General features: G+C 39.6%; 1 protein-coding gene across 2 annotated transcripts in view; it reads left to right on the forward strand.

Annotated features, from left to right (window-relative positions):
* AMPH (amphiphysin) overlaps positions 1-14,368 on the forward strand; it is a 92,840-nt gene that overhangs the window by 3,012 nt on the left and 75,460 nt on the right. For both annotated transcript variants that reach the window (XM_014534375.1, XM_014534376.1), the window contains one exon: positions 8,735-8,815. In XM_014534375.1, the coding sequence (XP_014389861.1) occupies positions 8,735-8,815 (81 nt within the window). Of the gene's footprint in view, positions 1-8,734; positions 8,816-14,368 lie in introns of those variants that run through there.

Raw genomic sequence — 14,368 nt, forward strand, 5'->3', positions numbered from 1 at the left:
ACTCGTAAGTCAAGGCCCCACTGTACATAATTTTATTCTCTCTCTCTCTCTCTCTCTCTCTCTCTCTCTCTCAATAAAGACAAAGTGTAATGAGAAAAGTGCCTCCTTGTTCAGAGAACACTAATTGCATTGTGTGATTCTCTTATTGGCTTTCACAGTCTGGTTCAAGGTAGCATGAATCACCCAGAGTGGAAGTGTGTCTAGTCTGAGCCTTCATCCGATGCATGAATTTAAGGCACCCCAGTGGCCAATCCTGCCAAATTCTTTTAACCATTACTCTTGTCCCAGTATCCAGGTATATATAAATACATGCCTCTGACACCCCCATGGCCTGCATCTTGACTTTCTTTGTGGTCGGTATCCTTTCCTCTACGCTTTCCCATTTTTGATTGTAGGATTTGTTTTCTTGCTTGGGGTCACACCTCACCATAGTTGACCTTGCTTTGATCTTTGCCCCTAAATACAGAAGTCATTTCCACGTGGAATGGAAGATTGTGAATTTTTTCTTTGACTTAAAATGCCAACAACTTTTTAAAAAGCTGCCAACATAGTATTTTATTTCTTATTTTAAAATATTAAGAGAGAGCAATTATTCTCTTACTGCTGTGATAGTATTTAATTTGCACTGGACTATGAGGATTTGAGACTACCAGAATTTTGGCTTTACGGGATGGGGAAACTGCCCAAATCAAAGAGTTCTAAATTTTTAGGGACCTCCTTGGACACATTACATATGAGCAATTGCTCTAGAGAAGAATGTGAGATGCACATCATTGGAGCAGCCCTTGCAACCCCAGCTGAGGAACTAACTGCTTTAGGAGATGCTGGAAGAAGATTTATTAGTTGAAATATTCAAGCTCCTTATTCCTACTTTTTCTTCCTACTGAATTTTTTAATCTGCCAATGTCATGATGTGTTTTAGGATCAGTTCAGAGCTTCTGGACCGCAGGCTGAGGGGATAAGCACACAGCCAACCTGAGAAGAATGTTCGGAGAGGAATATTCAGAGTCGCCTTGAAAAGAAAAGCAGTTTGAAAAGCTGATTCAACTTAGAGTATTATTTTGCATTTGAAAAACAGCAGCGACAAAAATAACAAAAGAAAGCCTATTGTTTCAAAAATAGCAACATATCCATGTAGATACAATTAGCATTGAAAGCAAAGACCCAAGTCCTAAACAAAAACTCAGGAAGCATAGCATTTTCTTCATTTTGCCTGGAGGTGGAAGATGTGTCATGTTGTCAAAATCTGAGTATCAGATGCACGAACATCCAGTGATCCTCCTGTAATATCAAGGTGCCAAACTGTTTAGGCTTAATTGGCATTTTCATCAACACCAATGAAGAGGTGAATGAGAGGCTACCTAAATTATAAACTCACTGTCAAATATTGTGACATAAAAAACAAGATAAATGGCAGGATTTTGTCATCTCAGTTCTAGGCTCCAGTGTCTTTGGTGCCTTAAGATATTTGCTATGAAGCCCAGCCGGAGTGGCTCAGTGGTTGAGCGTCGACCTATGAACCAGGAAGTCACAGTTCAATTCCCGGTCAGGACACATGCCTGGGTTGTGGGTTCGAACCCCAGTGTGGGCTGTGTAGGAGGCAGCCAATCAATCCGGTCAGGACACATGCCTGGGATGTGGGTTTGAACCCCAGTGTGGGCTGTGTAGGAGGCAGCCAATCAATGGTTCTCTCTCATCATTGATGTTTCTATCTCTCCCTCTCCCTTCCTCTCTGAAATCAATAAAAATATATTTAAAAAGATATTTGCTTATGTAGCAGATAAATCCTGTCACCTTCATTGAAGCTTCTGGAGAAAAATCACAAAACTGCTTAAATGTAGGCAACTGCACATCCCTGGTTTCTGCCTCAGCTGGGCCATGAGTTCCATCTAAATCCTGTGGTGTGTTTCTGGTCTTACCTTTTCCAGTCCCACATCTGAACCATTTCCCTTCTCTGGAGTCTTTACCACAACCAACGGCCCCCTTCTACCCCACCCCCTCCCCCTCCCAATTGGAATTCTGGGCAGATGAGCTACTCAGCCTCCACAGCGGAAATCTGAGGTCCTCCTTGCTCTCCTCATCTGTCCTCATGTCATTAAGGAGCACACATCTGTCCATGTAGCTGACTCCAGGGCAATACTTGGTCTATACAAGGACATCACAGTCTTTAGTCTTGCAGATGGAGCCTTTCCATAATCCGCCCTCTGTTTGCCGTGCCAGCCTCATCTTCTCCAGATCCACATTTCGCACGTCCACGGTCACACCATCCCAGTCCCCAGACTGCAGCTTGCGTTTCTACAGCTCCTAGCCCAGTGCGTGGCGTGCAGTTGTCAGCAGGTCAATATAAGCTGGAGATAGAAATGAACAGACTTCCTTCTCTGCCTATTACTCACTGTGATTTGCATTCTTCTCCGGGGATAATGTCTAACATGAGAAATTTATTATGGATATTTGAACTATGACTCATTCCATTCACCTGTTTGATGAATAAATCTCTTCTCTGACGCCTCTAATTATTGGTTAAGCTCAAATAGCGCTTAGGTCAATGAGCTAATTACCTCTACCAACAACCTATTTAATTTCCAGAAAACCATGATAAAATTTTTTAATGGAAAATTTTTCTTTATATAGCTTTTATCTGCCAGTACTAGTTCTCAGTCTTGGTTTCTGATGGGACAAATCGAATCCTTCTTCATTATGACAGTACTTCAGGTTTTTGAAGACAGCTGTGCTCTTTCCCCATGGTCTCCTCTTCTCCCTGGTAATATGCCCAATCACATAATCTATGCCCCTTACCTTATCGTGTCAACTCTCTTTGCTGTTAGCTGCCTCCAAGTTGCCTGTAGTTATGTGTTTACCAACTTGTCCACCACAGGGAAGCATCCCCGACTTCTCTCCTGGTAGCTGTCATGCTTATTAGTGCAGCTGAGATTACATTGGAGGCTCTGGCAGCAGCATCACTTTGCTGACTCATTTTTAACTGAAGTCATTTCCTTATTAAGGACAGAAACCGTGTATTCCTACTGTCCATTCTGTTGCATTTCGGTTGAAAGTTGAATACATAAATCTGATACCTGAACAATTATATTTTTTACCTTAATTTTATCTCTTGAATTTGATCTTGTTAGAGAGGATCTTTTTGTGAATTCTAATGATCATAACATTACATATCCAATATCCTTCCCCACTTTTTGTCAATGCAAGTGTATGCCATGGATGAAATTATGCAATAGGGTTAGATAAAAATATCTGTAATAATATATATTTATTGAAAATTAAACATATGCCAGGCCTCATAGCTTAGCATTCCCATGTACATTCTAGATCAGTGATGGTGAACCTTTTGAGCTCGGCGTGTCAGCATTTTGAAAAACCCTACCTTAACTCTGGTGCCATGTCACATATAGAAATTTTTTGATATTTGCAAGCATAGTAAAACAAAGACTTATATTTTTGATATTTATTTTATATATTTAAATGTCATTTAACAAAGAAAAATCAACCAAAAAAATGAGTTCGCGTGTCACCTCTGACACGCGTGTCATAGGTTCGCCATCACTGTTCTAGATAGTCCACACAACACATTAGTCAATACCCTTGCCTTACACATGAGCCACTGAATCGGGTATAGGTTCCTGAGGGCTGCCTCTGGAAAGATTTCTTCCAGCTGATATTAATTCACTCACTAGTCTTTCAACTAGTTACTAACAAATAAACTTACTTGTACTAAAATCTAACTCATAAATCTGTTATATAAAATAACAGTCTCATAAACTCCTTTTTATTTGTCTTTATGATTTTCCAGATTACTTTAATGACATATAACCATTGAGAAATTATGGAAAATATAGAAAATTATAAAGAAAAAAATAATAATCACCTTGAATCTTACCATCTAAAAATAACCACTGTTAACTTTAAAATATTTATTAGTCTTTTTTTTACATTTATACATAATCTCATGGGTCTTCTTACCAATTCTTCCCTAGTTACAAGTGCCCAATTCTTTCAGAAGGCAGCATTTTGGACTGCCTTTCAAAAAGACCTTATATAAGTGAGAATATTATTAGTTAATAAGAGTGATTATTTGTCCTTTTAATATTTATGTTACTGGATCCCTCCAGCCTTTTTTTAAAATAGTAAATTTGCAATGAGGAATAATATATCTTTTATATTATTCATATGTAATGATGGCTTGTGAAATTGAGCGATATAGAATAATTGGTAATGTGTGTGAATCTGTATACAATTTTATTTTTAAAATATATGTATCTTTGTTTATTAATGACCATATGCCTTACCATCCCTAAATGACGTTCTAAGGACTAGGACCTCAGGGTCTCACCATCCTTTTAACCACTGCTCTTTCCATTATACGCTGTCTCTCTTGATCTATAAGAATTGGGACTTTAGGGTCCTTCTTGAGAAATTAGAATTTGATTCAAGAAACCATAATAGGACTTAAAGGAGAGAAATAACAGGTCCAAAGGGGCATGTTAGAAGAGAGTTTGGCAGCACTGGGAAAATGAGAAGAGAGCTAAGATGGTAGAATCTGATGGTTCAGCAAAGTAGGCCTTTAATCTCAGGTAAGAGGTTAATAGTGCATGGAAAAAGAAGAGAAACATAAGTTTTGTTATTGTAAGAAGAATCATCATGGTTTTTGATGGATGCATTGGATATATGCAAATAAAGACAAATAATTCAGCACCTGTGTTGGATATCACTCTCTATGACTACATTAAAATTTTGATCTTAAAGAAGGTTGGCATTTATATTTTAGGACCGTATTATAGGCACCTATTTGATTGGCTGGATCAGCCCATTGGTGCTGTCTCTGTGAGGAAGGCACTGTGAGGACTCGGGTGGGAGTGTCTGGTTTGAATCTGGATTCTGTTACTTACAAAGACAGGTTGCCTGACCTCTCTGAGTCTCAGTTCTGTCATCTGTAAAATGGGGATGAGTGAGTGGCAGTGAGGATCAGCTGAAATAATAGACACAAACTCCCTAACCTAATAATTGACATGGAGAAGGTTCTCAGCAAAAGCTAGACTCTGTCCCATCTCTCCTTTGTCATCTCTCCTCTGTGGCTGCTGCTGTCAGGAAGCTGACATCAAGGTGTGGGTGTGCTGTAACTCAGGGAGTTCCAGATCCTTTATTATTTCCTTAGAAGAGAAAGTGTGGGCTCATGGTGTCATCTAATTATAATTTATTTATCCCTTTTTACACTCAGGATTCGTTTTTGTTGTGGTTGCTGTTTTATTTATACTGTACAGTTGCTAGAAATGAAAAGCAAGGAATCATGATTTGAAAATCAAATAATGACTTTCAGCAAGGGTTCTGCCAAAGATTTCCACTGTTGTAGCTGTGCAGCCTAGGAGATGCACTTTCTTAGAGTAGCCTGTAAGAATCCTGAATGAAAATATGAGAATAATAGTTTGACATATCCCTGTTTGCTTTCCATGAGAAGGAAAAGGCTATCTGTGGTCGCAACAGAGGTATCAGACCTCAGAATGGGGATTTTCTTGAGGACATCTAATACGCCACTTACTCACTGTGTGATCCAAAGTAAGTACCAGATATGGTGCTGAGAGAACTGAAGAGGCAATGTGTAAATCACTTTCTGCAGTTTCAGGCACACACTAGATCCTCAATAAATGCTTGTCTCTTTCTTTTCGCCCACTCTCTGAGACAAGAGTTCCTTTTCACTAACATATAAACTTGTGGAACTGAGCTGTGTGCTGCTTGCTCATTAGAGTTTGATAGCCTTTCCTGACCTTTGTGAACTGCTAACAGCAGATGAGGTATTGCTGCCTCTCAATGACTAATCTGATCTAGGTAGACTAAAAATTTATGAATAAGTAGATTTTAAGAATTAGGAAAAACTTCATGTGGTAAATACTAGATGTCTTTCCCCTGATACTTTAGTGTTTTGTGTGTGGGAGGTCATTTGGGAGACTTAGTTTTTCTTTTAAAAATATTTAAAGGAAAATAGAAGCAATTAAGCAAAATTCTTCTTTCTTAAAGTTATTATACTTAGAATGAAAATATGGGAGTAGATGAGAGGAGATCTGGTAACAAGACCAACAATTCCTGTGTCATTGAATTTTACTCCTCTTGCAAATGGCCTGTGTAATTTTGCTTTGCCCTATCTTTCTTAGAACAATAGTAATAAATAATAACAACAATATTTTACATTTTCCCAGCATTCCTAAGTTGACCCTGTTATTGAAGTATGATGTTTCAAAAGTAAAGACAAGATTTTCATGAAAAACATGAAATAAACATGTGTCATATATTTTAATTCAACTCATCTATATATACAGTAGGTCCTCTGGTTACGTTGGAGATCCAGTCCTACAGCATGAATAACGCGATTTTCGCCGTAAGTTGGAACATACCTACATAAGCACCTACGTCACTCACATGGAGCACATACACAGCAATAATGAAGTGAAACAGTAAAAAAAACTTTAAAGAAAGATAACAATCCTGACCTTTACTTGTGGTAAATAAATAATAAAAAACATAAAGCACATATGTACATATGTCGAAATGACGGAACTTTTTTTTTTTTTATAAATAAATGGGAGATGGCGACATAACCACGAAATGATGTACATGGAGTTCGATGTAACTCGAGGACTGTCTGTAAAAGCCAAGCAACCGAAACAACCTGAACAACTGGAACGACCAATCGCTATGATGCGCACTGCAGCCAGCCAACCACCCAGATCAGGGACGGGGCCAGCTGGCCAATCTCCTGCGGCCCCTCCCCGGGACCAGCCTGTCCCAATAGGCCCCAATCGGGGTGGGCCAGCCGGACCCCACCCATGCACGAATTTGTGCACCGGGCCTCTAATTAATTCATAAGGTCTTAAAACTGATTAAAAGTGTAGTTGAGGATCTGGGTGTTTGTGACTACTTAATAAGGGGATTTTAGAATAAGATTGCTGATTTAGATCCAAAACTGGTTAATGTCGCACAGGATCATAAGCTATAAACTTTTGAGGTTCAAGTTTCCATTGAGCAGAAACTATTTTCATCTCTTACAGACAAAAAATCTTCAGGTTAAGCCCCGTCTCTGTGGAGCTATAAGTAGCCAGTCGATAGGAAGCCAATCAGAAGTGCAAGTCCAGCACTGCACTAAAAGGGGACGCCCAGGAATCTCTTTTGTCTCTTCCTAAGTTTTGGCGACTTTTCTCACTCTGTCTTTGCATTGAAAGGAATCATTAAGACTTATTCATTTGTACAAGGTTAGATTTTTGATTTTAGGAAGCAAATTAGCATAATGTGATATAAAACCTAGCCATAGAAAGTGCTGTGTGTGAGTATATGTTTTAATGCCCAAATGTTTACGTTTCATAGAAACGTATTTGGTAATGCCATTGGGTGTGGGTATGTTGAGAAGGCAATGTTTGTGGGGCTTCTATATTCTTGAATAAGTTGTGTTTTAGAAATTAGATATGGAAATATTGAATAATGTACCCAGTCGTGGCTCTCGGGATCCTCTTCTTTTTTCTGAAGTAACTTTCTCCCCATTTTGGTTGCCTCTTTGTGTTTGTTTCTGTGTAGTGAATAGATCTGCTATGACTCCCAGTCTTTGTGGGGTTGCCTTATTTAGTAGTTTCTTGTGGGGTTCAGTGGTGCAGTCTCCTTGATCACCTGAGCTGGGTACTCCAGGAATGTTTCATGTTTGGCCCTCATGCTGTAATTGAGACTTGCTTGCTATTGGTCCATTCGTGTGTGGGATTGCCCCTTAGGCTGGCTGACTGTGAGGATCAACCCCAGCCATAGCTTGTAATCTGCTGTGCGGGTGCCGACGACCCGAAGTGGAGTTTGCCTCAGCAGGTTTTGGTGCCATATCTCCCTCTGGATATGCCACTTGCAAAGCTTATTGGACCCTGATCTGATACAGTCTGATGCTGGCCACGGGGTGCATTGGTTCTGGGTCTCTTGGGAGGAACTCTGGTGCAGGGCAATGGAAGACGCTGCCTGTGGCTGGCCGTTGGCAACCTGTTTGGAGCTACAAGTGATCCACAGTTTGTGTCTGCCTCCGCTGGGCCTGGGTGCATGTGGGAAGGACCACGCTGTGCACCAAGGCCCGCTTTTACCAGCACTGGGCCAGGGGGCAGGTCAGCAGCAAAAGTCCCATGATTATGTGCTGGGCCTTGTTTTATTTGTCTTTGTATTTCTGGATACCCAGTGCTTAGCATGGGGCCTTGTGTAGCCCAGTGCCCCTTTGAGTATTTATTCAGTTGAAAGAAATATCATTGGAAGATGGTGGAGGCAAGCTTACCATATGCCTAACTCCAGTAATTCTAATACCGTCCCTATGGAGTAGGTGAATACTGTAGTAAAATAACTTTGGTTCACCGCTTAACAAAAATTTGAGCACCTATTATGTATCAGGTATTGTGCCAGATGCTTTGGACAAAAGGACAAGGAATAGCTTTTGTCTTTAAGTCTTGTGTCCTATTAGGGGAAACAGATACAGTATGTAAGTAAACAAATTCAACCTAGCATGACACTTGCTCAAGGTCACACAGCCTGTGAGTGGTGGAACTATAAATGAAATCCAAGTGTATTCAGCTCCAAAGCCACCAAGCCAAGATGCTTCCAGAACCAAAAAACTAGCTAGACTGCGAGTGAATTCGCAGAGGAGCAAAACAACAGCTTTGCTCTATTATTTGAAACCATTATTAAATCAAACCATTTTGTTGTATTTGCAAACTAGGTCCTTCAGAAGCTTGGAAAAGCTGATGAGACAAAAGACGAACAGTTTGAAGAATATGTACAGAACTTCAAACGGCAAGAGGTAAGTGCACTTATCTAGTTTATGGGGTGGAAATGGGTGGGCAGTGTTTGTGGTGTAGCATGTAGCTAAAATGCTTTAAGGTTGAAGAAAGAACTTCACTGGGTTTGGTGTTAACCTGAGGGTAAAGCTTGTCAGTTCTGTAAGACTTTCCTGTGGAGGATGAAGGAAGAGGCAGTAGGCACTGAGAGAGATTTGTGTTTCTTCTCAGGAGAATCTCAGGAGATTAAGACTTTGCTTCTCTGGAGCTTTTTAATATAGTTTATTGATTTATAGGAAAGATAATGTTTTTGGTGATTTATATTCCACTAAGTATTAGCAGTAGTTAGATACTTTTGGCAAAATTACTTTAATTGTTGCCTGCTTCAAGATCATGCATTCTCAGTGGGGAGTATATCTCCCCGACGAGGGTGAAAATTGGTTCTTGGTGGATGAAAAAATTGTACTGGTTTTATGTGTATATATTACATAACCAGATTTATAGTGTATCTGTGGTATTAAAATTTCATGGGGGGGTTGACATTAAAAAAATGTCGGAAAAAGCTCGTCAGAGGAGGCCATGATGGAAAAAGGTTGAGAAACACGATTTGTGATACTTGTTCCTTTAATGGGCTGCTATGTGTTTAACAGACACATGAATAAAGACACAATTTTTAAAATTATTTGTTTATCTCTCTAAGGCTTGGGTAACTGATTAGCATATCACTCTTTAGAGATCACGCATGAGGGTCAGGGAGAGGGAAGATACAGGTGGTGTCTCTGGGGTTTGAAGCTTCTAATCTAGAGGTCATTCTAGAGGTGAGAAGAAAGCTGGGCCATAAGAGGCTTTCCAGGCCCTCTGGAAAATGTTTGGACATGGGACAATGTAAGGACATGGGTTTATTTTCCTGCTGTCATTGTAGCTACCAGTGTCCACAGAGGAAATTGTAAATATTAGGGTGTTGCTGTCCATGGTGCCAGATGCGGGGGTGGGGGTGGGGGGGAGGAATGTTCATTGAGCAACATTTATCTTTTATCCTCTTTATCTTTTTGTTTCATTTATTTTACTCTTTTTGTTTCATTCCATCTACGAGAATATCTCATCAGTTATGGCCTGTATACATTAAAAGCTTTAGTTGAAACCTAACTAAAATGTGACCCAAATTACTGATATTCCAGGCATCACTGTTGTGCCACTTCCTAGGAAGCCATTAGGAATTCACTTCTAGTGGAAGCTCTTTTTGTTATTGCTCTGAAGGTTTCCTTTCATCTATTCTATCCTGTTCCCTATTTTTAATTGTATTTTACTTTACTTAACTACATTAACCAACATGCCAATGGGGGTTAATCCCTCAGCATTCATTTAGAGACCAGTTCCATGTATCTTCTACTTCTCCCTGTGAAGTGAGCTTATTATCTGAGTTTGGATGTTCCTCTCTAGATGGTCCCCAGGTTGACTGCACTGTTCTGGCAATGGGATGCATAGAATTAGGCATATCACTCATCCAAGCCTAGGAGACGGTCTGAAATGTTGTGAGCATCTGCATAGACGAGTTGCAATTGAAGCTCAGATTCGCATCAATATTGTTGGTTCCCATTGCATGTGATTCTCATATGTCACCCTGTAAGCCCCATGGCTGATTTTGCATTAGAGCTGCCATCTAAGTGATGAAAATGTGTTATAAGGAATGTCTTATGGTGACTGACTGAGATCTGGAGCCAGACATATTTTAAGGGATTTTTTGGTCACCTCATACTAGAGCTACATACTAGAGGGTCTGTCAACACATTTAGTCTCAATTAAGTGATAGACACAGTGCAAAATTATAGGAGAGGTTTCCACATAACTATTGGAATTGCCTGGAGGACTTTTAAATATACTGATTCCTGGGCCCCACTCCAGACTTCTGAATCGGCTCACAAATTTGACTTGTGTCTCCAAAGAGCTATCGTATAAGAGTTACAATTTGAATTGAAACCTGAAATTATACTGATATAGTAAAGATAATGGCATCCTTAATTGCACATCTAATATGTTTCTAGACCTGGACAATTATAAGAAACTTCTAAGGAGCTTTAAAAATTTACAAATTTCAAAGCCACACCTGAATGGCTTATATAAAAGCAACAATGAAGTATTTTTATTCTGAAGACTTTCCATAAGTAGGCATTGGCATTTATAATGTGTTTTGTACACTGTTCTACTCGATTCTCCTAGCAATCCATAATTGTAATTCTGCTTTATGCATAAGAAAACCAAGTATTGTTACAAAAGCTTTTATTTTGAGAATGATCTTGACTATTCTTTTGGCCATGGTATTCATTGCTTTCTTATTTCCTCACAGTGATGTTATGACATTGGCTTGATTTTTCTCATATCCATTGTTAAGTGGTTCTTATATATCTGCATAAATTATTTCTTTGTACTCTAAGATCTTCTATTACTGCAATATTTAAAGATATAAACACAAACTTCCTGGAAATGTAACTGTGTATTTGAGACTTAGAAGTATAAATGAAACACAAGGGGACATTCTAAGATTCCAATTAACTTGTTTGGGGGAGGTTTTGTACATTTCTCATGAAAATATTCCTTTGTAACATGACATGTAGCAGAACTTAGTCAAGCTTTTATGAAACACCCACTCTTTGCACAGTTTATCACTTAAAAAGTATCAGATAGACAGAGTCATCCAACATTTATTGAATGTGTACTGTGTCTGGTACTCTGCTGATACTTTACATCAGGGGTCCTCAAACTACGGCCCGCGGGCCACATGCGGCCCACCGAAAACATTTGTTTTTTACTTCAAAATAAGATATGTGCAGTGTGCATAGGAATTTGTTCATAGTTTTTTTTTTAAACTATAGTCCAGCTCTCCAATGGTCTGAGGGACAGTGAACTGGCCCCCTGTTTAAAAAGTTTGAGGACCCCTGCCATGGACTGTCCCCCCTGACCTTCATGAGAGCCCCAGGAAGTGAGTGATGTTATCATCTTCATTTTACAGATGAGGAACCAGAGCAGTTAAGTATTGCCCAAAGTTGCTCAGTTAGAGGTAGCAGAGCTCCTATTTTAAAGCCAGGCAGTGCAGCCCCACAGCCCACTGATTTCACCACTATGCGAGTCACATGCAACATACTCTGGAATCATGAGAAAGAGTGAACAATTGATAGTTTTGTTTATAGAGTAGAACTGCATCATGAGAGCACAGAGAATGCCTTTAGTTAAATTATTCTCATTGATTGGCAGTTGATTCCACTGGGACGGTCTCATACATCCGAAGTTGGCATCCATGCCTTTAAAGCCTGGGGCATAGAGGACAGTGGTCAAGCATACGGCTCTTGAGGCAGATTATGGGATTTAAATATCCCCAACTGCCCAGGCTTGCCATCTGCTAGATGTGTGACCTTTGGGCATATTTCTTAGCCTCTGTGCCTCCGTTTTCTCATGTGTAAGAATGTGCCAACATGAGAGAGTTTATTAGGAGAATGATGGGTTAATAGACCTTTGAGGCTTAGGACAGTATCTGGAACAAAGGGACCACTTAGTGTTAGACTTTATTGCTATATTAAAGGTTTGCTTTGAGGACAATGTTATGACTGAATTGTGTCTCTCCTAAATTACCTGTTGAAGTTCTAACTAACCTCCAGTACACCTCAGAATGTGACTGTATTTGGAAACAGGTCCAGTAAAGGGGAAATTAAGATCAAATGAGGTCATATGGAAGGATTCTAACCCAATGAGACTGATGTTTTCATAAGAAGCAGGAGAGACACAGGGAGAACACATGCAGAAAAAGACCATGTGAGGACACAGGGAGGAGGAGGCTGTCTGCAAGCCAAGGAGAGAGACCTCAGGCAAAACCAAACCTGCCAATACTTTGGTCTTGGACTTCTAGCCTCCAGAGCTGTAAGGAAATAAATTTCTGGGGTTTTTTTCAGCCACCAAGTCTCTGGTATATTATTATAGCAGCCCTCATACACTAATACAGCATCATAAATGGCAGTTTCAGAAACATTTTGGCTGTTATATTATGACTGGAGTAATGACAGGCAAGGCACTTCTTCCCTCCCAGTGATGCATCTCTGAAGCTTGATGTAGCTGTTGTTTTTCTAGAACTTCCGCATCCTGTCTCATTTGGACATGATAGAACATTGTCAATAGCGAGCTGGCATCCATATCCCCAGAAAGGGACATGGAACAGTAAGCCTCAGGAAGAGTTATTGTTGGGGTGGTACGCATGTGCAGTTTGCCTTCATTTGTAGGTCAGTCTCTCCCCGACTATATTCAATTCTGTACTCTAGGTATTAAGGCAAAAGTTGAAAAGATTTTGTATAATTCCCCTAATGTACCTCATAAGTTAAGTCTCTTCATACACAATGAAAGGGGGAAAAATTGGAATGGCTCTTCAAGGGTCACAAACTCAATTGCCTAACGGCAATAAAGCATATCTTCAAATTGCAGCCTGCATGGTGTGATGAGTTTAATGGTTCTAACTAGGCAGTTCCATCCCCTTGTACACACGCTGGGTTAGCTTTTCCAAAAGACAAGAATAGAGGTCTGTATAAACTCAAGGCTTAAGGGAAATACATGGAAAAATAGTACATATAATTACTAACAAGCTTTCTAATTTTGTTTTGGTGAAAGGTAGAAAGTATATTTTATTTGGTCTTCATGTCATAGCTATACCTGGAGTTGATGATTCAGGGATAATTGGAAATTGGGTCATGAAGCTTGGATAAAATTGTGAAAACTGAGATGTCCTCTTTGATATCCACTTCCCTTCCATGTACCAGCCCCTAATGCCATCCGTCCAGGAATAAGATTTCAAAATCTTCCCTGATTTCCTATCTTATATATTTTGCCTTAATGTGTACCAAAAAATATTAAAAATGGAGAAATTGTTTTTTTGAAATCAGTGCTGGGTTCTTAAGGCAGCTCCTGTTTACTATAAAGATCTCAAATCAAGAAAACAAAAAATGGAAATTTTAGAGACCCTGCTACTGTTACCTTTGAAAAAGTCTTGTCTTCCATTTCATGCACCTGAACTTGTGATAGGGAGAGCTTCATTTCCTGGTAAACCAAGAATGCCTGTAGTGTTCCGCAGACTACTGTTGGCTTTGATCATAAGTGGATTCTGATATTACATATCATTAGTCATCTGCTAATCAAGGTGCTGATTATTGCTTCATTAAGTCTCATCTCCTTGACAATTTAATTTTCTTCTGAGCTTCAAATATAAGAAAGCAGTAGCATGGCTTTCAAGATTGAGTTGACCTGTCTGAACTCTGAGAAGTTGAGCCAATTTTAATTTAATATGTTACTTGGCCTTTTCAAGAGAAAAATGTCAGTATCGAGCAAAAATAATAATGGAAGTACAGGACCTGCTGTCGGCTCAGGATCACAGATGAGATGACTGTACTTTTCTTTGTGAAATCACCACTTTGTGAAGTTATATCTCCTCAGATCAAGTCTCATATATCTATTAGTACTGTTGGCTTTCTCCTTGAGCCCCTTTCCAAACGTCAGCTCATAGTTAGTTTCTGAGTTACAGGGGCAAATTAATGAAAAAAATC

This window comes from Myotis brandtii, unplaced genomic scaffold (genome assembly GCF_000412655.1).
Source record: "Myotis brandtii unplaced genomic scaffold, ASM41265v1 scaffold1298, whole genome shotgun sequence".
Classification (NCBI taxonomy): Eukaryota; Metazoa; Chordata; class Mammalia; order Chiroptera; family Vespertilionidae; genus Myotis; species Myotis brandtii.